General features: G+C 40.3%; 1 protein-coding gene across 1 annotated transcript; it reads right to left on the bottom strand.

Annotated features, from left to right (window-relative positions):
* Window positions 1–11179: 11179 nt before the first annotated feature.
* Window positions 11180–12225, bottom strand: LOC118583718 (vomeronasal type-1 receptor 4-like). The gene has a single exon (XM_036187319.1). The coding sequence runs from the start codon at window positions 12128–12130 to the stop codon at window positions 11180–11182; it is 951 nt and encodes a 316-aa protein (XP_036043212.1). The 5' UTR covers window positions 12131–12225.
* Between the last annotated feature and the right edge of the window lie 9813 nt (window positions 12226–22038).

Raw genomic sequence — 22038 nt, 5'->3', positions numbered from 1 at the left:
AAGGGCTCCTTATGCACCTCTCCATCCTGGATGCCACCTCTGTGCTCTCCCTGGAGCCCTGCCATTTGCTGAGGCAGAAACTTTCTGTTCCTAATTACAGTCCCTGTGTGGAGACAAGGAGGACTGTGAGGATGAACAGCACCCCAAGTTTCCTGGCTCCTGGGAATTATCTAGCACACGTGGTACACATACATATATGCCAGCAAAACACACAGATAAAATGATAAATAAAAGATAGATAAGATAAAATGAATCAATCTCATAAAAAAACAAAGGTTTAAAGAAAATTACAAAGAAGCTCAGTAACACCATGAACAAAAGTTGTTCAGGGTCGGAGTTAGTGACTGGTCTTCACTTGGGGTGTTCAGGGTGGGGCAGCAGGGGACATTTTGGAGGTCTATCTGTTTCTTGCTCTAAGTGCTGACTCTACAGAGGAGTCAGCTCCCTTCCTGGCTGAGTTCTCCATTTCTCCTCCTGTTTGTATGTAGTTGTATGTAGTTAGAGGTTCACTGGCAAGCAATGGGCTTCTGTCTCTTGATGATCAGATTGTTCAGTTATTGCCCAGATCCTGTGGATAAGGGTCATATATAATTAACTCGAAGGATGACACATCAGTTCTGGGTCTCTAACAGCAGCTTGAGAAATGAAGTTTAGTTCTCACTTGCCCTTAGGTAGCAGAGGAGATCCAAGGAGAGAGCACTGGACTCACCATCCACACAGCCAGCCCTGCAGAGAAGCTTAGCTCACACTCCTCACCTCCACCACTCCTTCCCCTCCTTCCCAGGGCCTATCTACTTCCTGATGTGAAGGAACGCACTGAGTGGTCATATTGAACTAGTACTCAGGAGACTTTTTTCACCAGTAACAGGAGCGTGTCTGTGTCAGCTGAGGTGGATTAGCTAGGTGGTGGGTAGAAGAGAAGAGGGCCCCTAATCTTGCCAGGAGACACCCTGTGCTGTCTAAACCCTGGGTCTGTCTTTTACTCTCCTGAAAGGGAGGCTCTAGCCTCTCTGCTGCATCACCCTGTGTTTTACTGAGACTTAGTGTCACCCCTGGACTGCTGGGAGCTGCTGTACAAACACATTCTCTCCTTTTATTCTTCTTCAATTTTAGGTGTACCTAGCTGTGAGTTAGGGCTCTCTCTAAATTTAGGTGTGTGTGTGTGTGTGTGTGTGTGTGTGTGTGTGTGAGTGAGAGAGAGAGAGAGAGAGAGAGAGAGAGAGAGAGGTCTCTATATATTGTGTACAGAGCTCACATGTAGCCTCTCCCTTTAGTGTGTAGGATATAAACTCTCCTAGTCTGTGGCTTCTAAGGTCTTCAGTCTTAATCATAAAGAGTTCTTGAATGCTGTGGTCATGCTCATCTCTTTATTGCTGCTTCAATATAGTACAGTGTAGTAGTTCCTTAAACTTTTGTACAATCCCTGATGTTTTTCTGCTTGATACATTTAGTTTTTTGGGTAATATTTCCCACTGCTTTTAATTTGGCTTATTGAGTTTTCCATTTCTAATGTTTCTGTTTATTGATGGAATTTTCTTGCTAAACATCTAATCTGTGCTGCTGACTTTCTGGTTTACATCCTGAATGTACTGAATGGTCTTTCATCCTGATTTTCTGAATCCCCTTTAAGGTCATTGATCATTTGAAAAACACCTTTTTTCCCCCAATATATCAAATATTTCATTACTTTCATGTATAGTATAATATGTGTGAAGATAGGGAGACTGCCAGGGTTGATTCATAAAAATATTGTCTTTTAAAACCAATCCACCGGAGCCCAGAAACTCACTGAAATCAGTTGAATACATTTTCTAAACAGGGAGGCTTGGACTGGGGTTCTGGCTGTGCATAGCTGTCAGTGCAGAAGGTTATCCAACTATTCCATTAGTAGAGGGGAAATGCTGCAGAGTCGGCCCCTGAAGTGGCTCAGCACAGAAGTTATCCCAGCAGTCAAGTTTCTATAACCAGTTTCCGGTTTCTCCAGACCTGTCCTCCTCTGCCCACAGTGCCAAGCTATGACCCAGCTCAGGGACCCTCTTCTGAGTCACAGAGTAGGTGGTCACTGCCTCTTCCTCCTCTGGTCCTTCTTTAAACACTGGCACAGAACAGATATGGAGATTACAGAGGATTGTATCTTCTGACTGAGTTCTAACCAGGGATCTGGACAGATGAGAGTCACCTTGCTGAATCTACACCACAGACACTTCAAGGTCATTGGTATATTTGGTAGTTTTATTCCTTGAACACTAAACTACAAATGGGACTCAAAATCTTGACTGGATTTGAATCCAATCACTCCCATTTCGAAAGCCAATAGCCTCATTCACAGCTTTAAGGAACCCTGTACAATTCACTGTTGTGGGATATTAGTTGAAGGTGTGTTACATTTGTTCATGCTGTTGAATATTTGTTTACTGATGCAAAGATATGTTGCATTCTCTTATGTTTTTTAGCTCTGTGAAGCTGTGTGACTTTGCCTGTTAAAACACCTGATTGGGCCAGGCGGTGGTGGCGCAAGCCTTTAATCCCAGCACTGGGGGGGGGGGGGCGAGGCAGGTGGATCTTTGTGAGTTCGAGGCCAGCCTGGTCTTCAAAGTGAGTTCCAGGAAAGACGCAAAGCTACACAAAGAAACCCTGTCTCGAAACAACAACAACAACAACAAAAACAAAAAAAAAACAAAACCAAAAACACACACCTGATTGGTCTAATAAAGAGTTGAACAGCCAATAGCTAGGCAGGAGAGGGATAGGCAGGGCTGCCAGGCAGAAAGAATAAATACAAGAGTGGAGAGAAGAAGGGGCAGCAAGAAAAGGAGGAGAGGAGGATGCCAGAGGTCAGCCACACAGCCAGCCACGAGTAAGAAGGAAAGAAAGGTATATAGAATAGAGAAAGGTAAAAGCCCAGAGGCAAAAGTTAGATGGAATAATTTAAGGAAAACTGGCTAGAAATAAGCCAAGCTAAGGCTGGGCATTCATAAGTAAGAATAAGTCTCCATGTGTGATTTGTTTGGGAGCTGGTAAATGGGCCCCAAAGAGTCAAAGAGCAAAGGAAAGAAAACTGTAATTCATCTGTCTTAGGGATGCTTCTCTCTGTCACATACTGTCCCACCTAGGAGGGCCTTTCCATGCCAAGTACTATAAACAACTGTGGGCACAGGGCTAACTGTACAGGTGAGAGAAACATCCTTAATCCAGAAGTGAGAGCAGTGCTGGGCTGGCCTGGGAGGTGCCTTCTGGTCACTGGTTCTGTCCTGGGTGGAGCCTAGTCACTGTCTTTCAGATGTGAATCAATGAGCATTACTAAGTGATATATTTTTCACAAAAAAGAGGCTAAAAACTCTTGTGCCATAAACAAAAGAATGAAGAGCTCTGAGATCTACTGTGATACCCTCCAAGTGAACGTGAACTGGGCTTGGGATTCAGCATCTGAAGATTATTAAGAGAGCATTTTGAAGAAGGAGTGGAGAGAATGTATGAGCCAGAGGAGTAATGGAGTTTTGTGGTGGATCTCTTTCCTTCAGGAGTGACATGTCCTGTCTTAGTTAGGGTTACCTTGACTGTGAAATAACATCATGACCAAAGCATGTTGGGAAGGTGCCATCACTTCAGAGGCTGGAGGACCCAATTCAACTGAGCCGGTAAATGAAGCAAGTGAAGTCATATGAGTAAAGTCTATCTGAATTCAAGTTGTATACAGTGACAAAGACAAGCTGGGGATGGCAGGAGCATGTCCTTTAAACAAAGGATACTGTAAACATTTATATAATTGTCAATAACAAACAAGCAATAGTGAGTAATGTAAAATAAACCCCTCCTTTTTGCCACACCTAAAGGGAACACAAAAACACATTCCAAGAACATTTCCATGTTGTGAAGCCACTGAGTCACAAGACTTTCTCCTGTTTTCTTTGAGGGTTTCCACAAGCACTCAGCATTCTCCTCAAATGACTCCTAGGTTGTGTTCTGACATCTCCTCCTTTTTTATGTTTTTAATTGCAGGATATCCAGTGGTTCTGGTTTGAGATGTAGTAGATAAATCTGTCATTTGATGCATGAGTATCCTACAAGTAAGCAAATTATAAACATAATGTATAATATTAGACCAGTGAAAGTATTATATGTTATACTCTATGGCCAAGAATGAGGATCCAAACTACATCTGGTATTATTAGTCACATTATTATATTTATCAGAAAAAATCTATTGAATAGCTTGAAAAGAGGCCCATATTATTAGTAGTTCTGGAATCTGGTAGAGTGTAAACTCATATTTGCTCTTTTACAGGAATACAAATGTTATGATTGTCCTATGCAGATAGTAAGCGATTCAAATCTCAAAGAAAAATTAAAGCCTGCCCCTTCTTCAGATGAATGAATGATTCTATTACTGTCCCAAGATAATAAACATGGAGTCATCAGTAAAGAGAACAGGAGCTGGATCTGTCTAATCCACAAGCTGAAGCAAACGAGGCTGAGGAACATGTACTTGCTCAGAGGCACCCACACAGCTGGCATCGCCAGGAAAGAGATTCCCAAGCAACCCAGGGCCCTATGTGCCTCATAAATAACTTCTCCCCTGGTGCACAGGGCCCTAACTTGACCTCAAGTGGACAGGCTTGAGTTCTGATGATGTGGTCGATATCTCCTTTTGCCCTTTGGCTAGAGGGTTGCTATCTCCCTGTGTCTCCCTCTGTCTCTCCACCCTCTGACGTCATCTTTGATAGCCTGGGGCCAGAGTAACCAAAGAGGAGTTCATGTTTCAGTGGAGCCATCTGCAATGACAGATGCATATTTTCTCCAGCAAATGCAGCTTCCAAGTCTCAATTTAAAAACAACAACAACAACAACAACAACACATAGGCCTTTTTAAAGGTAGTTCGGTATGTTTTGTAGAGAAATGTGTTTTGAGCTCTTGAACATATACCACCTTGAGACAAAATTTTTAAAAAGTAAGAGTAAATAAGGAAAGTGCAATAATATCCCTTGGTGCTCCCCCTTTTTTATTTTTAAATAATTGTTATTTTAATGTTCCAGGTACTCTTTCACTTTTGCCCTGGCATTGAGGATTTTAAGAAATACCTGTAAGATGGCTAATACTTCATTCCTTACAGATGTTTTTGAATTTTTCTTACTACTATAGGCCGGTCCATTGTCAGTTCTTATTTAGGTGGGCACTCCCACAGCAGCAAAAGTTTGTATATGAGAAGAGCACACGGCAGAAGCAACCTCTGGAGATTGAGGTGCGGCTGAAAAAAATTAGAATACGTATCAGTGCAGATGTGCAAGTACAGCATCTGAGGCACAAAAGCAAAGTGAGTGACACCATTTGTTATCACGTATTAGTTTTTTAGTGTCCAGGGTTAACTCCAGCTGTATGACTCTGACAACTAAGGGAGTATAAACAGGATGTCCTTGCGGTCTGTCTCACCTGTTTGAGCGGGAGGTGGGATTGTCCATGAAGTTTATCGGCATCGTGTGTGTGGTGCCGGTGCTCCTTTTCTGGAGAGGTAAAAATCGGACAGGTTAGTGCATTAGCTTGCTTATTTCCATCTGTAATAAAACCAGGAAGGTTAGAGTGTGCACGAAAACTGGTAAGAAACAAAAGGATGTGTGTGGATTTTAACTAGATGTTGTAGCTCCTGTAGTAATGGGAGCAGAACAAATGTGAAGACAAAATAGATGCAGTTTCTACCACTAGAAACAATTCTACAACATGAGCAGAATATAAAACAAGATTTAAGGGCTTATGAATTAACTGTAGTAGGTTAATCAAAACAGTCAGCCCTACCTGCTGCGCTAAGGTAAAAGAAATACTAATAGATTGATTATTATTTGGATCATGAATTCCTCTTATACTGTCAGATGAGCCATCAGTAAAATAAGTGTCTGCCTGTAGAGTGGGAAAAGATTAAACAAGTTTTGCTATTAGAAATTTAGTTTTTATGAGCAAATCACATAGTTTGACAGCCAGATAATGATTTCCTGCCCTTCCATAGTAGTCTGCTAATAAGATCTGAAAATCCATAGAGTTCTGTAGCACTCTGAAAGATGAACATTAATTAAAGGTAATATTATACAGCAAAAGATCAAATCCATATAATTGTTGACATTGGGGCCTCCCCTGATTACTAATTGAGCAAGAAGAGTAAGGTATGTGGTTAGTATTCATCTTATAGCCCTTACGGTGTAAACACGTTCATTGCAAAGTTTATCCTCTTGTGCTGTAAGACCTGTGGGAGACAATTTAGTGGGGAAAATAACTAAGTTTAAAGGCAGTGAAGGATTCACATGATACACAGACGCCTCTTCTATCCCTGATTTAAATAACCTTAGTTCTTCCTTTGCCCCTCAGGATAATATGTGAGGACTATTCAGTGCACTTTCGCCTTCTTGAGTTTTAAATAGATTGGTTAGTGCATAATTAGATATTCTTAAAGTAGGATGTAGCCAATTAATAATTCCATAATAATTTCTGAAAGTCTTTAACTTTTTTAATTGTCTTGTCTAATGAATAATTTTTTGTTTGATAGTTGTTCTACTAACTAGTTATCCCAAATATTGCACAATGTCTGATCTTTTTACCAATTCAGGCACAATAATAAGTCCATTTTGATGTAGCATATCCTGATTCATGTCATATATCGATTGTAGCTCTTTCTCTTTGGAGGTGACTACCAGGATATCATTCATACAATGAATAATATAAACCTGAGGAAAAGCCCGCCTCACAGGCTCTAAAACCTTTCCTACACAGTATTGACACATCATCGGGAAGTTTGTCATGCCTTGAGGTAACACAGTCTATTGATATCAGAGCTGAAGTTCTTTATGATTGAGTGAGGGAACAGTAAAGGTGAAATGCATCCTATCATCAGGATGAGTATGTATGGTATAAAAGCAATTTTTTAAACCCAAAACTACTTACTAAAGGCTAATCTTTAGGAATAAGGGTGGGGTATAGGTAAACCAGGCTGTAAAGCTCCCATTGGACACAAGGTGGCAGTAATATTGCATAAATCAATCAACAATTTCTACCTAACCAGATTTCTTTTTAATTACAAGAACAGAATTCCAGGGAGAAAAAGAGTGTTTTATGTGCGCACTCTCCAACTGTTCTCTGACTAACTGGCGAAGAGCCTGTTAGGATTTTCGGCATCTTCCCTAGCCACTCTGGGGTCATGTACATGCACAGTCAGCATCCAGACAAAAGGCTTAGTCACCCCAGGGCCTTATGTCCTATGTAATCTATGTGTTATGTGTAGCATGGCTACCTAAGCCCCTACATGCGTGGGCTAAAGTTACCTTTAAAAGAGCAGACTCGGCCTGATTCATTCATATTCATTCTCTCTCTCTCTCTCTCTCTCTCTCTCTCTCTCTCTCTCTCCTTCATGATCCCTTTTCCGGACACATCTGTTGCACACCTTTCCATTCCCCCTCCCTCACCGATAAACTCTTCAAGTGGGTCTCGTTGTTTCTCGTGGCCCGTCTCACGCTCGGTAAATAACACTGGTGCCGAGACCAAACAGGCTTTCCCGGCACCTCCACGCCAGGATCCTGAATCTGTTTGGTTCTTCTACAACTGACCATTTTCCATCTGCTTGGCCGCTGGATCGCTTCACACAACACCGCTACTTCCATTGGTGAGTTTTCCTTCTACCAATCGGCATAAACGCTTTCTTGGACCCTTGGAAATGACAATTAACCATCCCCTGTATTCCAACTAGTGTTCTCGCAAAGCAAGGGAACCCCTGTCCACAGCCTTTAAGGCTATGGACAGCCTCTTTCGCTGAACCTGGAGGCAGGAGCTGATGCAGAGGCTATGGAGGAGAGCCGCTTACTGGCTTCTGCATCATGGCTGCTCAGCCTGCTTTTGTATAGAACCCAGGACCATTTGCCCAAGGATGGTACCACTCACAAAGGGCTGGGAACTCCCCCATCATCAGTAATTAAGAAAATACCAGCCGGGCGATGGTGGTGCATGCATTTAATCCCAGCACTCGGGAGGCAGAGGCAGGAGGATCTCTGTGAGTTTGAGGACAGCCTGGTCTACAGAGCGAGATCGAGGTAAGGTGCAAAGCTACACAGAGAAACCCTGACTCGAAAAAACAAAATAAAATAAAATAAGAAAAGACACCACATCTGGATGGTATGGAGGCATTTTCTCAATGGAGTTTTCCTCCTTTCAGATAATTCTAGCTTGTGTCAAGTTGACAGAATCAGCCAGTTCCTGGCCGTTGGCCACCATGAAACTGTAACTGTAAGTCCCATAGAATACATTTGGGACAGTAGAGTGGTAGCAGCCCTGTGGTGCTGGTAATGGGGCAGTGACAATCGAATGGGAATGTGGAGCCCGTTTTCACACCTTCACCTGAGATTCTAGTCTCCATTTCCCTGCCACAGCTGCTTATTGACTTGAGGAGTCCAAAGGAGGTAGCATCTTGATTGAGGTTTGAGATCTTTACTCATACAGCTCTTTGGGGGGTTGTCACATCCGTGGGAGTCAGAATTTCTGGTCATGCTGATGTGTTTGAGTCTTTCATGCCCTATAAATTATGATGTATTCAGATTATCCAAGTAAATTGGTTCACTCAACTCAACTTGGATGGAACCAGTTCTTTCCACAGTTTTTACTCTATTTGGGGTGAACAATTTTTGTAATGATTTCCTAGGAAAAGTCATATCATAGCGAATATTTGACGGTAAAGGCTGGTAAGCTCTGAGTAGCCATAGCTTCATATTACTGACTAAATGGAGGAACCAGCCACAAGCAGGGTTCACAAATGCAGGTAGTTTCTGAGGGCTGTGGGCTGCACAGCACACTGAAGGCTCTGTTCTCTTTTGTATTTAGTAAAATCATGTGGTGTTTGTCTACATGCAGCTGACCTATTTCATTTAGCATAATGTCCCACAGGTCCATGCTAGTGACGAGCAGTGCATCCAGCGGAAGGGAGTGGTGCCGTTGTTTATACCAGTCCATCTGTCAGATCTCGTGTGATTTATCTGAAGGGCGTAACTGAGTCCCACATGCAGGCGCCTTCACTGTCCTCTACTTAATTAGAAGTTTCACCATGTTTTAAAATTTTAATTTATATTCAGATCAAGATTTTGTTTTATTTTTTCCCAATCTACTCTTTCTTTTAGAGAAAAATTGACCATAGCAACTCTATGTGCCACTCAGAATCCAGATCAACCTTGTTTGTGCTGGATCAACAATTCTGTATCTCCTGTCTATCCACTCTTTTAATTTTAAGTTGTTTTAAAGTTTCTTATGTGTGTTTATGTGTGTGTCACAGCATACATGTGGAAAGCAGAGGACAACATGTGGGAGTCAGTTTTCTCCTTCAGAGACAGACCAGATTGTCTAGCTTGTTGGCAGGTACTTTCACCCACTGAGTTGTCTCTCCAGACCCCCTGTCTATTCTTAATGTTGAACAATGTGTTCATGATGCAGATTTAACACACCTTTTTTCGCTCCTTCTCCATGTTCTTACATCACTTCCTTTTGGGTCAAATTACACAAATTGAGAAAGTGTTCATTAGTCTGGCCCTTTATGTCAGTTTCTAGAATATGGTTGTAAACAGAAGAGTGTGAGACCAAGAGAAGCAATGGCTGTTACTGACAAACAAGTCACATTCACATGAGAAATGTGAAAAGCAGCTGGAGGGATGGTGAAGAGACCTGCTCCTCTGATCCTAGTTCCTTACCCAACACTCACATCTAGGACTCATGACACCTGTAGTTATTGCTCTTTGCGACCCAGTGCCTTCTTCTGGCCTGGTGGGTATCCATACAAATGTGGCATACACTCACAGAGGTACATATGCATAAATAAAAATAAATCTTTATATTAGAAAAACAAGCTAATTAATAATCTATAGCACAATACAATACATACCACTTACTTAAATGTCTTGTATATACAGTGCAACCAAGCAAAATATAAACACACATCATTGTAAAGCAGAGCCATGATACACTCAAAATATTACAGGGGATTTAGTCAGATATGACAGAGGAGTTTTTTTTTTTCAAATAAGGCACAAACCCACCTATAACAATTCTACAATTTCATGTTCAACGATTATATTAATGAATATTTTTCAGAATGTGTCCATCAGAGTCTTAGAACCATGTCAGTATCTTATTGTGTGGACCCAATTTGAGAAATCAGCAGAGAATCCTTCATCTTAACAAATGTAGAATCAGATCCTTTTGCAGCTCTTTGATGACAAACAGCTGGATAGTGCTGTGGAGAGCACCAGGGCCTTAACAAAGGGTAGCTGCGAGTCAGCCTCGTTGGCTTCAGTCACGTGACTTGTTCATCTTGCAAAAAGGCAAATCCACACTTTTTCATTAACATAGAAACTGTAGATGACATAACAGGAAACTTCACTGTGTATTTGTTTTCTAGTTTATGCCATACCTACAGAACCTTCATGAATGGACCACCAATAAAATGCTTCAGGGCTTTTAATTCCTGTGACTGGGGCATGGGGCTTTGATGAACTGAATGCAGAGTACATGTCCTTCTTTCACAATTCTATAACATCTTCTCTATGGATGGATAGTTACAGACACTTTGAAGTATCTCAAAATAGCCTCGTGGTACTACCATCTAGTAGGCACAGTGTCAGGTACAAATTTCTTGGACTAACATGATTAAATCACTATGAAATGGATAAAATTTACCAAATTCATCTGTGTGCTTCCAATCATGGTGTTAGTAAAAGCAGTTTTACTAAACATAATTAAGACCATTTTATCTGTGCTGAAGATGTGGTTGAGAAGTTGAGAATACTAGCTGGTTTTCCAGAGGACCCAGGTTCAATTCCTAGCAAAACCACATTTTGGTTCAGAACAACCTCTCTAATGCCAGTCAGTTACAGGGCATTTGATGACCTCTTCCACAATTTATAGGCACCAGGCACAGATGTGCTACACAGACAGAATGCAGGTAAACTATGCATACAATACAAACATAGACAGGTTTTTTAAAAAATCCCTTCAAAAGAGAGAAAAATGGAGAATGAGGTTTCATTTATCACTGTAATTTGCTAAGCTCTCTCTCAGCTCAAGGAGGCGATTCACCAGGAGGATTTCTGAGACTAAACGCATGCTTAAACTGTTCCATGGGATTTTGTCCTACCCACAATATTGCAGACTGAGAGCTGTTTCACACTCACTGAACAGATAGACGAGAGACACATTTTCTCAATTTCTCCCACTGAGCATGCCAACACTCAGCCAGAAGTCCATCCCTGTGAATCAGCACAAGGGGGCTAAAAGTTGCATAACCAAGGGCCAGAATTTTTTGGATATTTACCATCAAGGAATTGTTCCCTAAAGAGAGACTTAAAAATAGAGAAAAAGCACAGTCAGTCCAGTAGAAGAAAACAAAACAGAGCATCAGAAGGAGGACACTCTGAGCAGCTCTCAGCTCAGGGGGAGTTCTGTAGAGAAGCTCAGAGTTCTGAAGGTAGAGGACATGCTGGTGGTGCTTGTGCAGAAGAAATACCATGTAGCCACTGGCCCCTCCCATGGCACCCTGAAACACAGCATCTCTCAGGACCATGAGAGGGAGAACAATCCACTTTGTTTTCTGACTTTCTAGCATAAAATAGCAATAGTTGTCTTCACTCTTAAGCTGTGACATATTCAGGTTTGTACTTGTGATGGAGTGGATTAGGTTCACACTTATTAAAGCATTGAGTATCCAAAAGAATGAAAAGAATGGAAGGATGTGCCATGCAGACTTTGGTCTGAGCCTCCTCCACCCAGATGCTCTGGGACTAATGATGATGGCCTGGACCACAGTGAGGAGACTGCTGGTGCAGATGGAGAGGCCACGGGCCATCCTTGACAGGTAAATGATGATCTTACAGCCTATGTCATCTAGGAAGTTTCTCAAACCAAAAGTTGCTATTGTCTTTGGCAATCCTTTTGCAGAAAGGATTATGATGTTTGTAAAAGCCAAGTGGATGAGAATAAGGTGTATGGGTTTCCTCTCAGGCCCTTCCCACCAACTGAACATATAATTCACAGAAACAGAAATGTTTCCCAGAGTGCCAAGCACAGTCATGAAGAGGAAAACTATTTCCTTAATAAATTTCAAAACCATTTCTTCTTTCATAGGTAGAAGAACTTGTATTCAGGACACAAAGAGTTTTTCAAGAAAGCATCAGTAATGCTAGACATTTATCTGAAAAACATATTTTGCATAATAGCATTTTCTGGTACACAAGAGTCAGTGATGAACACATGTACTGTTATAGATTAAGTCCCCAAAACTTCCCCTTTTCCCTGGGGACACTGAGTCCTGTGTATTCTCTGACAGGTGAGTCTGGGAACTGGAATAAAACTCTAAAGTTTTAAAGGAGATATGTTTGAGTTCTATATAGGCAAAAGTGACTTGTTCAAGTGTGTGTGTGTGTGTGTGTGTGTGTGTGTGTGTGTGTGTGTGTGTGTATGGATTATCCTAGTTAACGAACAGCTGAACTGAACTCCAAATATTCCCAACCAGATTTCTTCTTTTTCTCTATTTCATCACATTTCTCCACACAATTTCCAAAAACCAAGGCTTCTTTCTTATTTGTATCTTAATTACTGTAACAATTTCTAGATTTGCATTTGGCTTCAAAGCTTTAAAACTTCGATGTTTACATCCTAATATTTCAAAAGGTTTTATGTTGGTCATTCTGTGATTTCACTCCATACTAGTTATTTTTCCTATAAGTAGTTCTTGATGTCAAGTCCAATTGCACAATCTTTCCAGATAGGATCCTACAGTTAAAGCTGAATCATCAAAATATAACCTGAACATTTTCATGTAACTAGCAGGTTGCAGCTAGGTGTGTAGTAGAACCTTGTGTTGCTTTCTAGAAGGGTGGGTAGCAGAGAGCTGTGGTCCTAATGGATGATTCCAGAACTTGGATCTGGGTAGAATATTATTCTTCATGTTCCGGAGCTCTATTATTATTTCTGAGGCATTGTGGTAAGCTTTGGCACCTTTTCTAGGATAAGAGGAATCTGAATGTTGTGGTGGCTGCATGGGTTTGTGTGTTCTGAGTACTGGGAAGGTCTCTGTTCACTGCCCTCCCTCCTGTTAAACTCACAGGATCGCTTTAAATGTCTGTGTCCTGATGCTCTCATGTGTGACCTTCTGATGAAGGTGTGTGTCCAGGTGATCTCATGACTCTAGAAATGTCAGCTGATCCTTTCAACTACTCCTCTAGCAAAGAGGTAATTACTGCCTGTATCAGTGAGTCCTAGAAACCACAATACCATCCTCAATATCTTACAAATGAAATACGCTCCAGATATTAACAGAAAGCGCATCAGCATTCACTGACATATTTAGAATAAAATTCAAATGTTTTGTCTGTGATTGGAATCTGTAAAAATCCCTGCTTTCAGCACACCCAAGTACTGATGGAAAATATTAACAGTTTCCTGTTTGTTTAGTCCTTGATTTCCTGGGGATTCCTGCTTTTCTAGGCTTCTCTTCCCTTGTCCAAGCTTTAAATCATATTTGAGACCCACTGCTGAGACTTCTAATAAGTGATTCCTTTCTACTGACTGTCAGAGGAGGGAGAGATGACTCATCTCCCATATTATTTGGGAAATGCTAAAAGAAATTAATTTTAAAAATAGGAAGGGCTTGTGTTTAGATTGATGGGTGATACCATGATGAGTCTAGCCTCCAAGAGCCTGGGCTAGGTTACATCCACCCATCCTGGTTCTCTGCAAAAGAAACCAGCAAACAGGCAAACAGACAAAACTAAAAAGATTGTGGATCTTTGCTGCTTAGCACTGGGATAAACTTAGGATATGCTGTTTCAGGATGTGCTAATTCACAGCCTGAATCCTATATAGCAGCAATTCTCAAGATGGTAATGATAAACATTACACTTAGTAGTACACTTCCCACACCTGCCGGGCATACAATGACTGGGTGGATACAGACAGAAAACCTTTAAACTGGGAGTTATAAAGCTATTGCAAAAAAAAAAAATGCCAATATTTGAAAACTGAAAATGCATCAAAAGTGAAAAGTACAAATGTTACAAATACTAGTGACACTGTTGAAGTCACAATGCTGGCAAGCTTATACCTAGAAAAAAAAAAAAAGATGATTTTTGTTTGTCTTTCATATATCTAGTTATTTTTGAGACAGAGTCTCATATGTAAACCAGAGTGGCCTTGAACAACAATTGCTATGACTCGGTCTCTCTAGTGCTGATGTTAAGGCGTATATCATTATGCTTGTCTTGAATTTTTGAGAGACCTCTGAAAATCTTACCTGTCTTATTGATTCATTTTAAAAAGGTAACTTCAGGCAAAGACCCAGCCAGAGCTCTGTCATGATCCTCCAGACTGAGGATGGATAGCCATGCCTCGGCATTTCTGTTCCATCTGTGTCTCCAGGATCCAGCCTCCTTTGGTCTTTCTGGAGTCAGGGACCAGCCTCCTCAGGGTCAGGAGGAAAGCAGAGGTCCCGAGGATCACAGAGCCTGTCAACTGCTCCCTGGCTTAGTCAAAGAGAGAGATTTCTGCTTTAGTGAAACTCTCCCTGCACAGCTGAGGGGTTGAAGATCTCACCTCCATGAACTCACCTGGACCTCTGTGGTGCAGACAGACAGCCTCTGGAGCAGCTCTGGGAAGGTGACGCTTGCCGGGTCCTATTTGTACTGTCAGGGTTTGTGGGGCTCTTGGCTGCCATCAGTAGTGCAGACTTCAAGTTTCATGTTGTCACAGTGTGGGGGAAGGAAGGCCTCTGCAGGGCCCCAGTCCCTGAAGTACAGCTTCCCCCTCTCCACAATTACTACATCTGTTTTCCTCAGAAGTTATTTCAAGTTTAATTAGGGTTTAATGATTTTGAGAAGAAGGATGTGAGATGAGAAAATGAACAACTAGCCATGTTTCTGTGTATGGAGCTTCCCACATCTCCAGACTGGTTTTCATCTTCCCAAAGGGCCAAGCTATGACTTGGAATGGTCGACTTCTGACACATAGACCAGGTAGTTTTCTTCTCCTCATCAGATAGGAGTAGACTAAATGATGCTCAGCAGTGGAGATTGTGCTTTCTGAGCAAGTCCCAAACATGGACCAGGACAAATTTAGAGCCCCTTGTTCGACCTGTGCCTATCGGTAGTGAAGGCCTTTGCTGTATATGATTTTTTTCATTCCTGCACATTAAATACTTTAAATATCATGTGGGGCTTGAAATATAAATGCTTCCACAATAGTGACCTTATTCTAAAGCAATCTTTATTCATAAAACTTCAAGGACACCTTTTTTTTTTTAACTTATGTGTGTCCAAGAGTGGTCCTTCTGTGTATTTTCATTCTAGTTCCTAGGAGGCCCTTTCTATCTCAAATGCAAAATGATATAAATGAACGTGGGTTCAGGACTGAGACTTGTTCTTGAAAGAAAGCACCACTGAGTTGCCTTGGGAGATGGGTTCAAGGTCATGGCTCTTACTCTGTGCCCTGCATGATGGTATCTCTATACATATCAGTGCAACTGGCACATCGTAGAAGGTAAATGTACTTTCTGTAAATGAAATGACAGCTTTTGCAGAAACCAGGATTCCATCTTCTCTATTGAAAGGGGGATCCAGGAACAGGGAAACTAAGTTATAGGTTACATATGTCAGGGCAGGTAGAAATTGAAAAATAAGAGTTGTTGGCCAAATGGGCCCAGTGGGGATCCCCAAACAACCCAGGCTGCTACCAAGTCTACAGGTTGCTCCTCACAAACTGACAGCAAGGCCCATTGCTGAAGACAGCACCTGCAGAACTCAGTACAGTGGAGAGGTTGGGTTGGTGCCTACAGAGAGCCTTCACTCCTGTCCCAGCTTCTTTGGTTCAGGATACTCTGCATGCTCACAAAAGAGAAACATAAACACCAAGCCAACCACAAACCTTTTATCTACAGTAGTGTCTTGCCTGCAAGTAATGTTAGGGCAATGGTGGCACAAAGCTTGTGGAGTAACCAACCAATCCCTGATTTGACTTAAGGTGTCCATGAGATGAAAGCCATGCCCAACACTGCTTAGGTGACCACGAACCTGAGAACAGATTGCCCAGGAATCTAGAACAAAAGCAAGTAATACTGGTCTAAGAAAAGAAACAAAATGTAGTAATAAAATGACTCCAAATGATATTCTGCTGTAGTCATAGATCAGTGCAAGAAAAGGAGGAAGACATTAGGAGCAAGTCACCCAGCCACATAACCATCCACAGGGCAAGAAGAAAAGTAAAGTTACAGAAGTAAGAAAAAGATAAAATCCCAGAGGCAAAAGGTAGCCAGGATAATTTAAAAGTTGGGAAAAGCTGACAAGAAAGAAGCCTAAGGCCGGGCATTCATAAGTAAAAATAAGCTTCCATTTGGCAGCAGGGTGGCACACACACACCCCACCCCCACCCCCCGCCGCCGGAAAAAAAAAAAGCAAAAAACCCAACAATTTGGTGTCCAACATGGCCTAATTACCATATAAGGGTTAAGAAAGTTAAGGAAAAAAAAGATACAGCTCCTTTAAGAGTTTCTGCCTGCTAGCAAGCCCTTAAGCAGCCAGTATGCTAAGTAGGAGCAAAACTCTAAGTAAAAAGGTCTGCCACAGTGCAAGCATCAGCATTCTAGAGCTCTAGGAAGGTTGAACGCAGTTCCTGGTCAGGCAAACCTCCAACTCTCTGCAAGTTTCACATTTGGCTTTCACAAACTGAGAAGCAGGCAGGGCCAGCTGAGATCCGTCTGTGTGCAGAGGATCTAGGTGTAGGCTCACAGTTTAAAGCTCTGCTCACAGGGTCAAAAAAGGCTGAAGATACGCAATAAAAGAGGTCCAAATGGAAAAACCTCTAGACAGGTTACAGTGTGTTGAACAATGAGCATAAACTTGAGAAAACAAAAAGGGTATAGTTATAAATTAAAGTGAGAAGTAAAGTAATACAAAAAACAAAAAATAAGTCACATAGAGATGGGAAATACACAGGTATTCTGGGTCCTGTATGTGACTGTGTTGATTTTGAATTTATTGATTGTTGAGAAGCAAAAGACAGCTGCTGGGAAACATGGAATTGTGAACTAGACTGATGAACTAATCTAGATACTTTAGGAATGCCTTAACTTTAAAAAAGCCAAAAAACATATTTGTCAAATGGAAATAAAAAATGCTTTGGAGAATGGATTTTGCTTTTGTTTCTACAGGAGAGGCTGTGGATTCCTTCAGAGTTAATATAGATCAGGTTTGATCAGGCAAGACCTCTTGAATCTTGAAAGTTGATGTCTATCAGCAAAGGTTACTGTTGGTCTTCCCAGGATTTGGTCATTATCTCAAAATTTTCTCTCTGTGACCCTAAAGATACTTCATTCACAGACAACAGGAAGCAATTTGGAGAAAACTATGCCCACATTCCCAAGAATGTGGGTGTGGGTGGTCTTTGGTTATTTGATGGGTTATGGATTATTTATTATAATTTAGGGAAATACAGGAATGATAAGATAAAAGGGTAGATTATTGAATCTACTTTAAACTAAAAAACAACTATTAATCTCAAATATTTTGTATTGGTATAGACTTTTGTATATTGATATAAATTTAAGGTCATTTTTGTTATAAGGTACTGTATATATGTTTCTACTCTTATTTAAAAGATTTTTTTATATTAATACAAATTTAAGGTTATTTTTGTTACCACATATTGTATATATGTCTCTACTCTTGTTTAAGGTATTGTAGCTAGGCAGTTCATTTAAAAATGTAAAGTTCTAGTTTTTTAAAGCATTATTATAAACTATATAGGATAATCAAGAAATATAGGTCAGTAGTTAGCCATTTGTAACAATCAATTTTGTAGATATTTTAGGTATGTTTTCTAGGTTAAATAAATGTATTTTAAATATATGGTCTTCAAATATTTGAAAGACCTATAGAATATGGCATTTAAAATGTTTTGTTATTTTAAAGTTTTTCATGACAATGAGACACATCTGCACCTGGAGGCACCACTTTACTTCAGAAAAGATGACGGACATTGAAGAAACTCCTTATGGAGTTTGCTTTCATTGTGGCAAAGTTAGCCACTGAGCAAAAAACTGTTCTTGCCTTTGACTGCTGACAATGTGCTGTGTAGACTGGACATGTGGGACACACAAGACAAAGAACTGATGAACTTTGCCAAAACTAGGTAGGACAGTCTTTCAAAATTCCTGCTTCATAGAAGTCTGCCAGGTATTCTGTAGGACACAGAGAAAAGCAACTGATGAACTTTGCCAATACAAGACAAGACAGACAGTCCTTCAAATTTCCTGCTTCACTGAAAAGTCTGCCCGATATTCTAGGCCTGTAGCCTGAAGATGGATGCTCCAGGTTTGCAGAAGGAACTTCGAGTGATGTCCAGACAGTCAGATGTCTCTGTCATTTCTAGAGTTTGGGAAGTTGCTTGCAATGCACTTTCTGTTTACTCAAATATTACCCTTCTGGGTCTTTGATGGAGTTGATACTAGATAGTTATGGTTGCAGTTTTCCTTAGTTATGATAGAGAGTAAATTAGGTATAAAACTTTGGATTCACTAAGATAGATAATCCATTATTTTCTCTGAATATGCTAACTACAAATGGACAGAATGTTGTAAATGTTAATTCTTACTTGACAACTGCTTTTGCTGTGTATAGTTTTACATGTTAAAGTGAAAACTTTTCCTTCTATTTTAGACAAAAAGGAGGAAATGTAGATTATTATTTTAAGGTGTGTTACTTTTGTTTATGTTGCATTTGTTTAACTCTGTAAAGCTGTGTTACTGGACCTGCCTAAAACACCTGATGGTCTAATACAGAACTGAACGGCCAATAGCAAAGCAGGAGAAATAGGAAGGGCCAGCAGGCAGAGAGGATAAATAGAAGGAGAAATCTGGGAGGGAAAAAAAGAAGCAGGAGCAAGAAAAGGAGGGGGACATCAGGGGCCAGCCACCCAGCACACAACCAGCTACAGAGTAAGAAACAAAGTAAAGTTACAGAACTGATAAGAAAGAAAAAAGCCCAGGGGCAAAAGGTAGCTGGGATAATTTAAAGTCAGGAAAAGCTGGCAAGAATCAAGCCAAGCCAAGGCTGAGCAATTGTAAGTAAGAATAAGCCTTTGTGTGCAATTTATTTTTTAGCTGGTTGGTGGGCACCCCAAAAGAGCAAAAACAAACAACGGACAGCATTCTGTCAAAAGTTGAGGTAAAGGCAGTTTCTTTGCCCAAATGGCTAGCTTTTGCCATAAAGAAAACAAACTCCATATGCAGTTTCTTTGATGCCTATCAATCATCCTCTTTTGAAACAAATTGCTGCTATCAGGAGCAGACATGCCTAATTGTCATGAAAAGCCTTAGATTATTAAACATATTAAAAGCCATATTCTGTAGGTCTTTGAAGTGTTTGAAGACCATCTATCCATCTAAATTCATCCAAGTATGACCTTGAAAACATACCTAACATGACTAAAAGTTTGACCATTATAGATGATTATTAATCTGTATTTCTTAATTATACATTACATTTTAAATGATATGCATAAATACAATACTCCAAACAAGAGTAGAAACATACATACATTGATACAAATTTAAATTTAATTTCATTATATTGTAGCGAAATCCATACCAATGTAAAATATTTTGAGATGAATAGTTGTTTTTTGGATTAAAGTGTATTCAATAATCTACCCTTTTATCTTTAGAAAGAGATCTTTGAATTTAACTCCTTTTTTAAGCTTTTTTTCTATGACCAATAACAACTTGTAACCAACCCCCTAAACAATGACAAACATTTATAAGCCATTGAATAACCAAAACCCACCCATACTCTATCTCTTGGGAATGCAAGCATCATTCTCTAGACTACTTCCTGTTGTCTCTGGTCACTGGTATCTTTGGAGAAAATTGAGAAAATCGGGATAATTGTTGGGTCATGGCTAGAGTAGTTTATGAGGCTGGATCATCTCAGCTGGCATCCTCAAATCCGGGTTTGGATGCAGAATTCTGAAGAGATTGTAACTGAGGCGTTTTGAGATGCTGGATCACCTAAGCCATCTATTTTTATTGGTGTCTGGTTCCCTTGATCTGAAAATACATTAACTTTTAACAGTAACATACATGGCTGTATTAATACAAGTATAGACTGTACATTGTACACAAATGAGCCAAAGATGATTTTTTGTTTTGTGTTTGAGCAGATAAAATATACGTTACATGTTTTGTAGTTTTTCTGGGTTTATTTCTTAATGACTGTAGCAAGGATTTTCAGGGGGTCTTCCCTGATCAAACATACAAACCTGGAATGAATCCCCAGCCTCTCATTTTCTGAGGAAATAAAAGCACAACCTGTTCCCCAAAGTAACCTATTTTACTTCCATTGTGAAGTCAAGACATTTTTAAAATACATAGGTTAGTTTAATCCAGTGGTTTTCACGATCCAATGTGTCTTAGCAGCTGTTGTTCCTTCATTATCAGTCAGAAAATATAAAGACAGCACAATAATATGCAGGATCCAGACTCTGTGTACTTCCCATATTTATGTGGCTTATCTTTTTTTATTTTTAGTTTTTTACTTTACCCCTTTTTAAAAGACTTTACATTTTTAAACTATTTTTTATTGTATGACTGTATATACCCTTTCTCTTTTCTCTCCCAAGCCTATGTATGTTTTTAAACACACTGTAACCTGTTTAGAGATTATTTCCATCTGGATCTGTCTTTATTGAGCATCTATATTATTCTTTGGTTGCATGGGACCAATCTTAAACTGCTATGTTAGTTGCCTGGTACTGCTCAGCTTAGTGCATTCCTTGGCTCAGGGCATTGGCAGCTGGCTCCTCCCCCTCTTGGTTCCCTGAGACCCTGGCTTCATGGCCAAGGGACTGGAGGGAGCCACATTTACTGCCCCAGCTCTGGGAAGTTGTTGGGTCCATGCTGCCACCAAGTAGGGCGCTGCCCAGTTCTCATTAACCCCATTTAAGTGTCCAGTAGCAGGTCTCTTAAAAGAGCCACCACCATGTTTATCACTGGCACTCAGCCAGGAAGCTGCCTCTTAAAGGAACTGCGCCTCTGTTTCCGGCTAGCACCAAGCCGACCAAGAAAAGGCAGTCACCAAGAAGCCATATTTGTCTCAATTTTTTTGTGTGTTTGGAATCCTTTATATCTTTTTAAACTTCCTCAGGTTTTATGTGGATCTACATTGCCCTATGTTTCTATGTTGAGTAATAAAATATTTGTCCTTTATATACACTGTTTTTTCCTGCAGAGAATGTTCATGAGTACAACACCAATTAAACTTTTCAGTTCATTTAAGTGTTGTGACTGGTGCATTGGTCATCTAGTTACTGAATGCACAGTACACATCATTCTTTTGAAATTCTGTAAAACCTTTTGTATGGATGGAATCTTAAGACATTTTGATGAATCACCAATACCTTTGTAGAACTAACATGTAGCGAGCACAGGCACAAGATATGGAATTTCTTGGACTAACAAGATTAAATGACTATGAATTTTGATAAAATTTACCAAATTCATCTTCATGCTTCCAGTCATGGTAACAGAAAAGGCAATTTTACAAATTCTAATTAAAGTCATTTTCTTAGTGCTTGAGAGATGGTTCACTTATGAGCAGTAGGTGGTTTCACTGAGGATCCGGGTTCAATTCCTAGCAACCACATTTTGGTTCATAACCATAAATCTTACTCCCATCAGAAACAGGGCATTTGATGGTCTCATCCAGCCTCTAGAGGCACCAGGCATGCACAAGTTACACCAAACATAATGCAGGCAAACCATTTATACACAAGAAATGAATACAAATATAAAAAAGCTAAAAACAATAAAGTCTCTTCAATACATAGAATATGGTTTCTATATCACTATAATTTGCTAAGGTCTCCCTCTTTCTTCATTCAAGGCTTACGTTACTAGGAAGATTGTCTGACAAAAACATGCTTAAACTGTTCTGTGGGATTTTGTCTTATCCACAATATTGTAGGCTGAGAGTTCTTTCACACTCA

Source organism: Onychomys torridus, chromosome 5 (assembly GCF_903995425.1).
Source record: "Onychomys torridus chromosome 5, mOncTor1.1, whole genome shotgun sequence".
Lineage (NCBI taxonomy): Eukaryota > Metazoa > Chordata > Mammalia > Rodentia > Cricetidae > Onychomys > Onychomys torridus.
The sequence above is the reverse complement of the archived record's forward strand: the minus strand, read 5'-3'. Positions and strand labels throughout refer to the sequence as shown.

Coding starts and splice junctions, on each gene's coding strand:
- LOC118583718 (XM_036187319.1), bottom strand. CDS start 12,130: ATGAAAGAAGAAATGGTTTTGAAATTTATTAAGGAAATAGTTTTCCTC.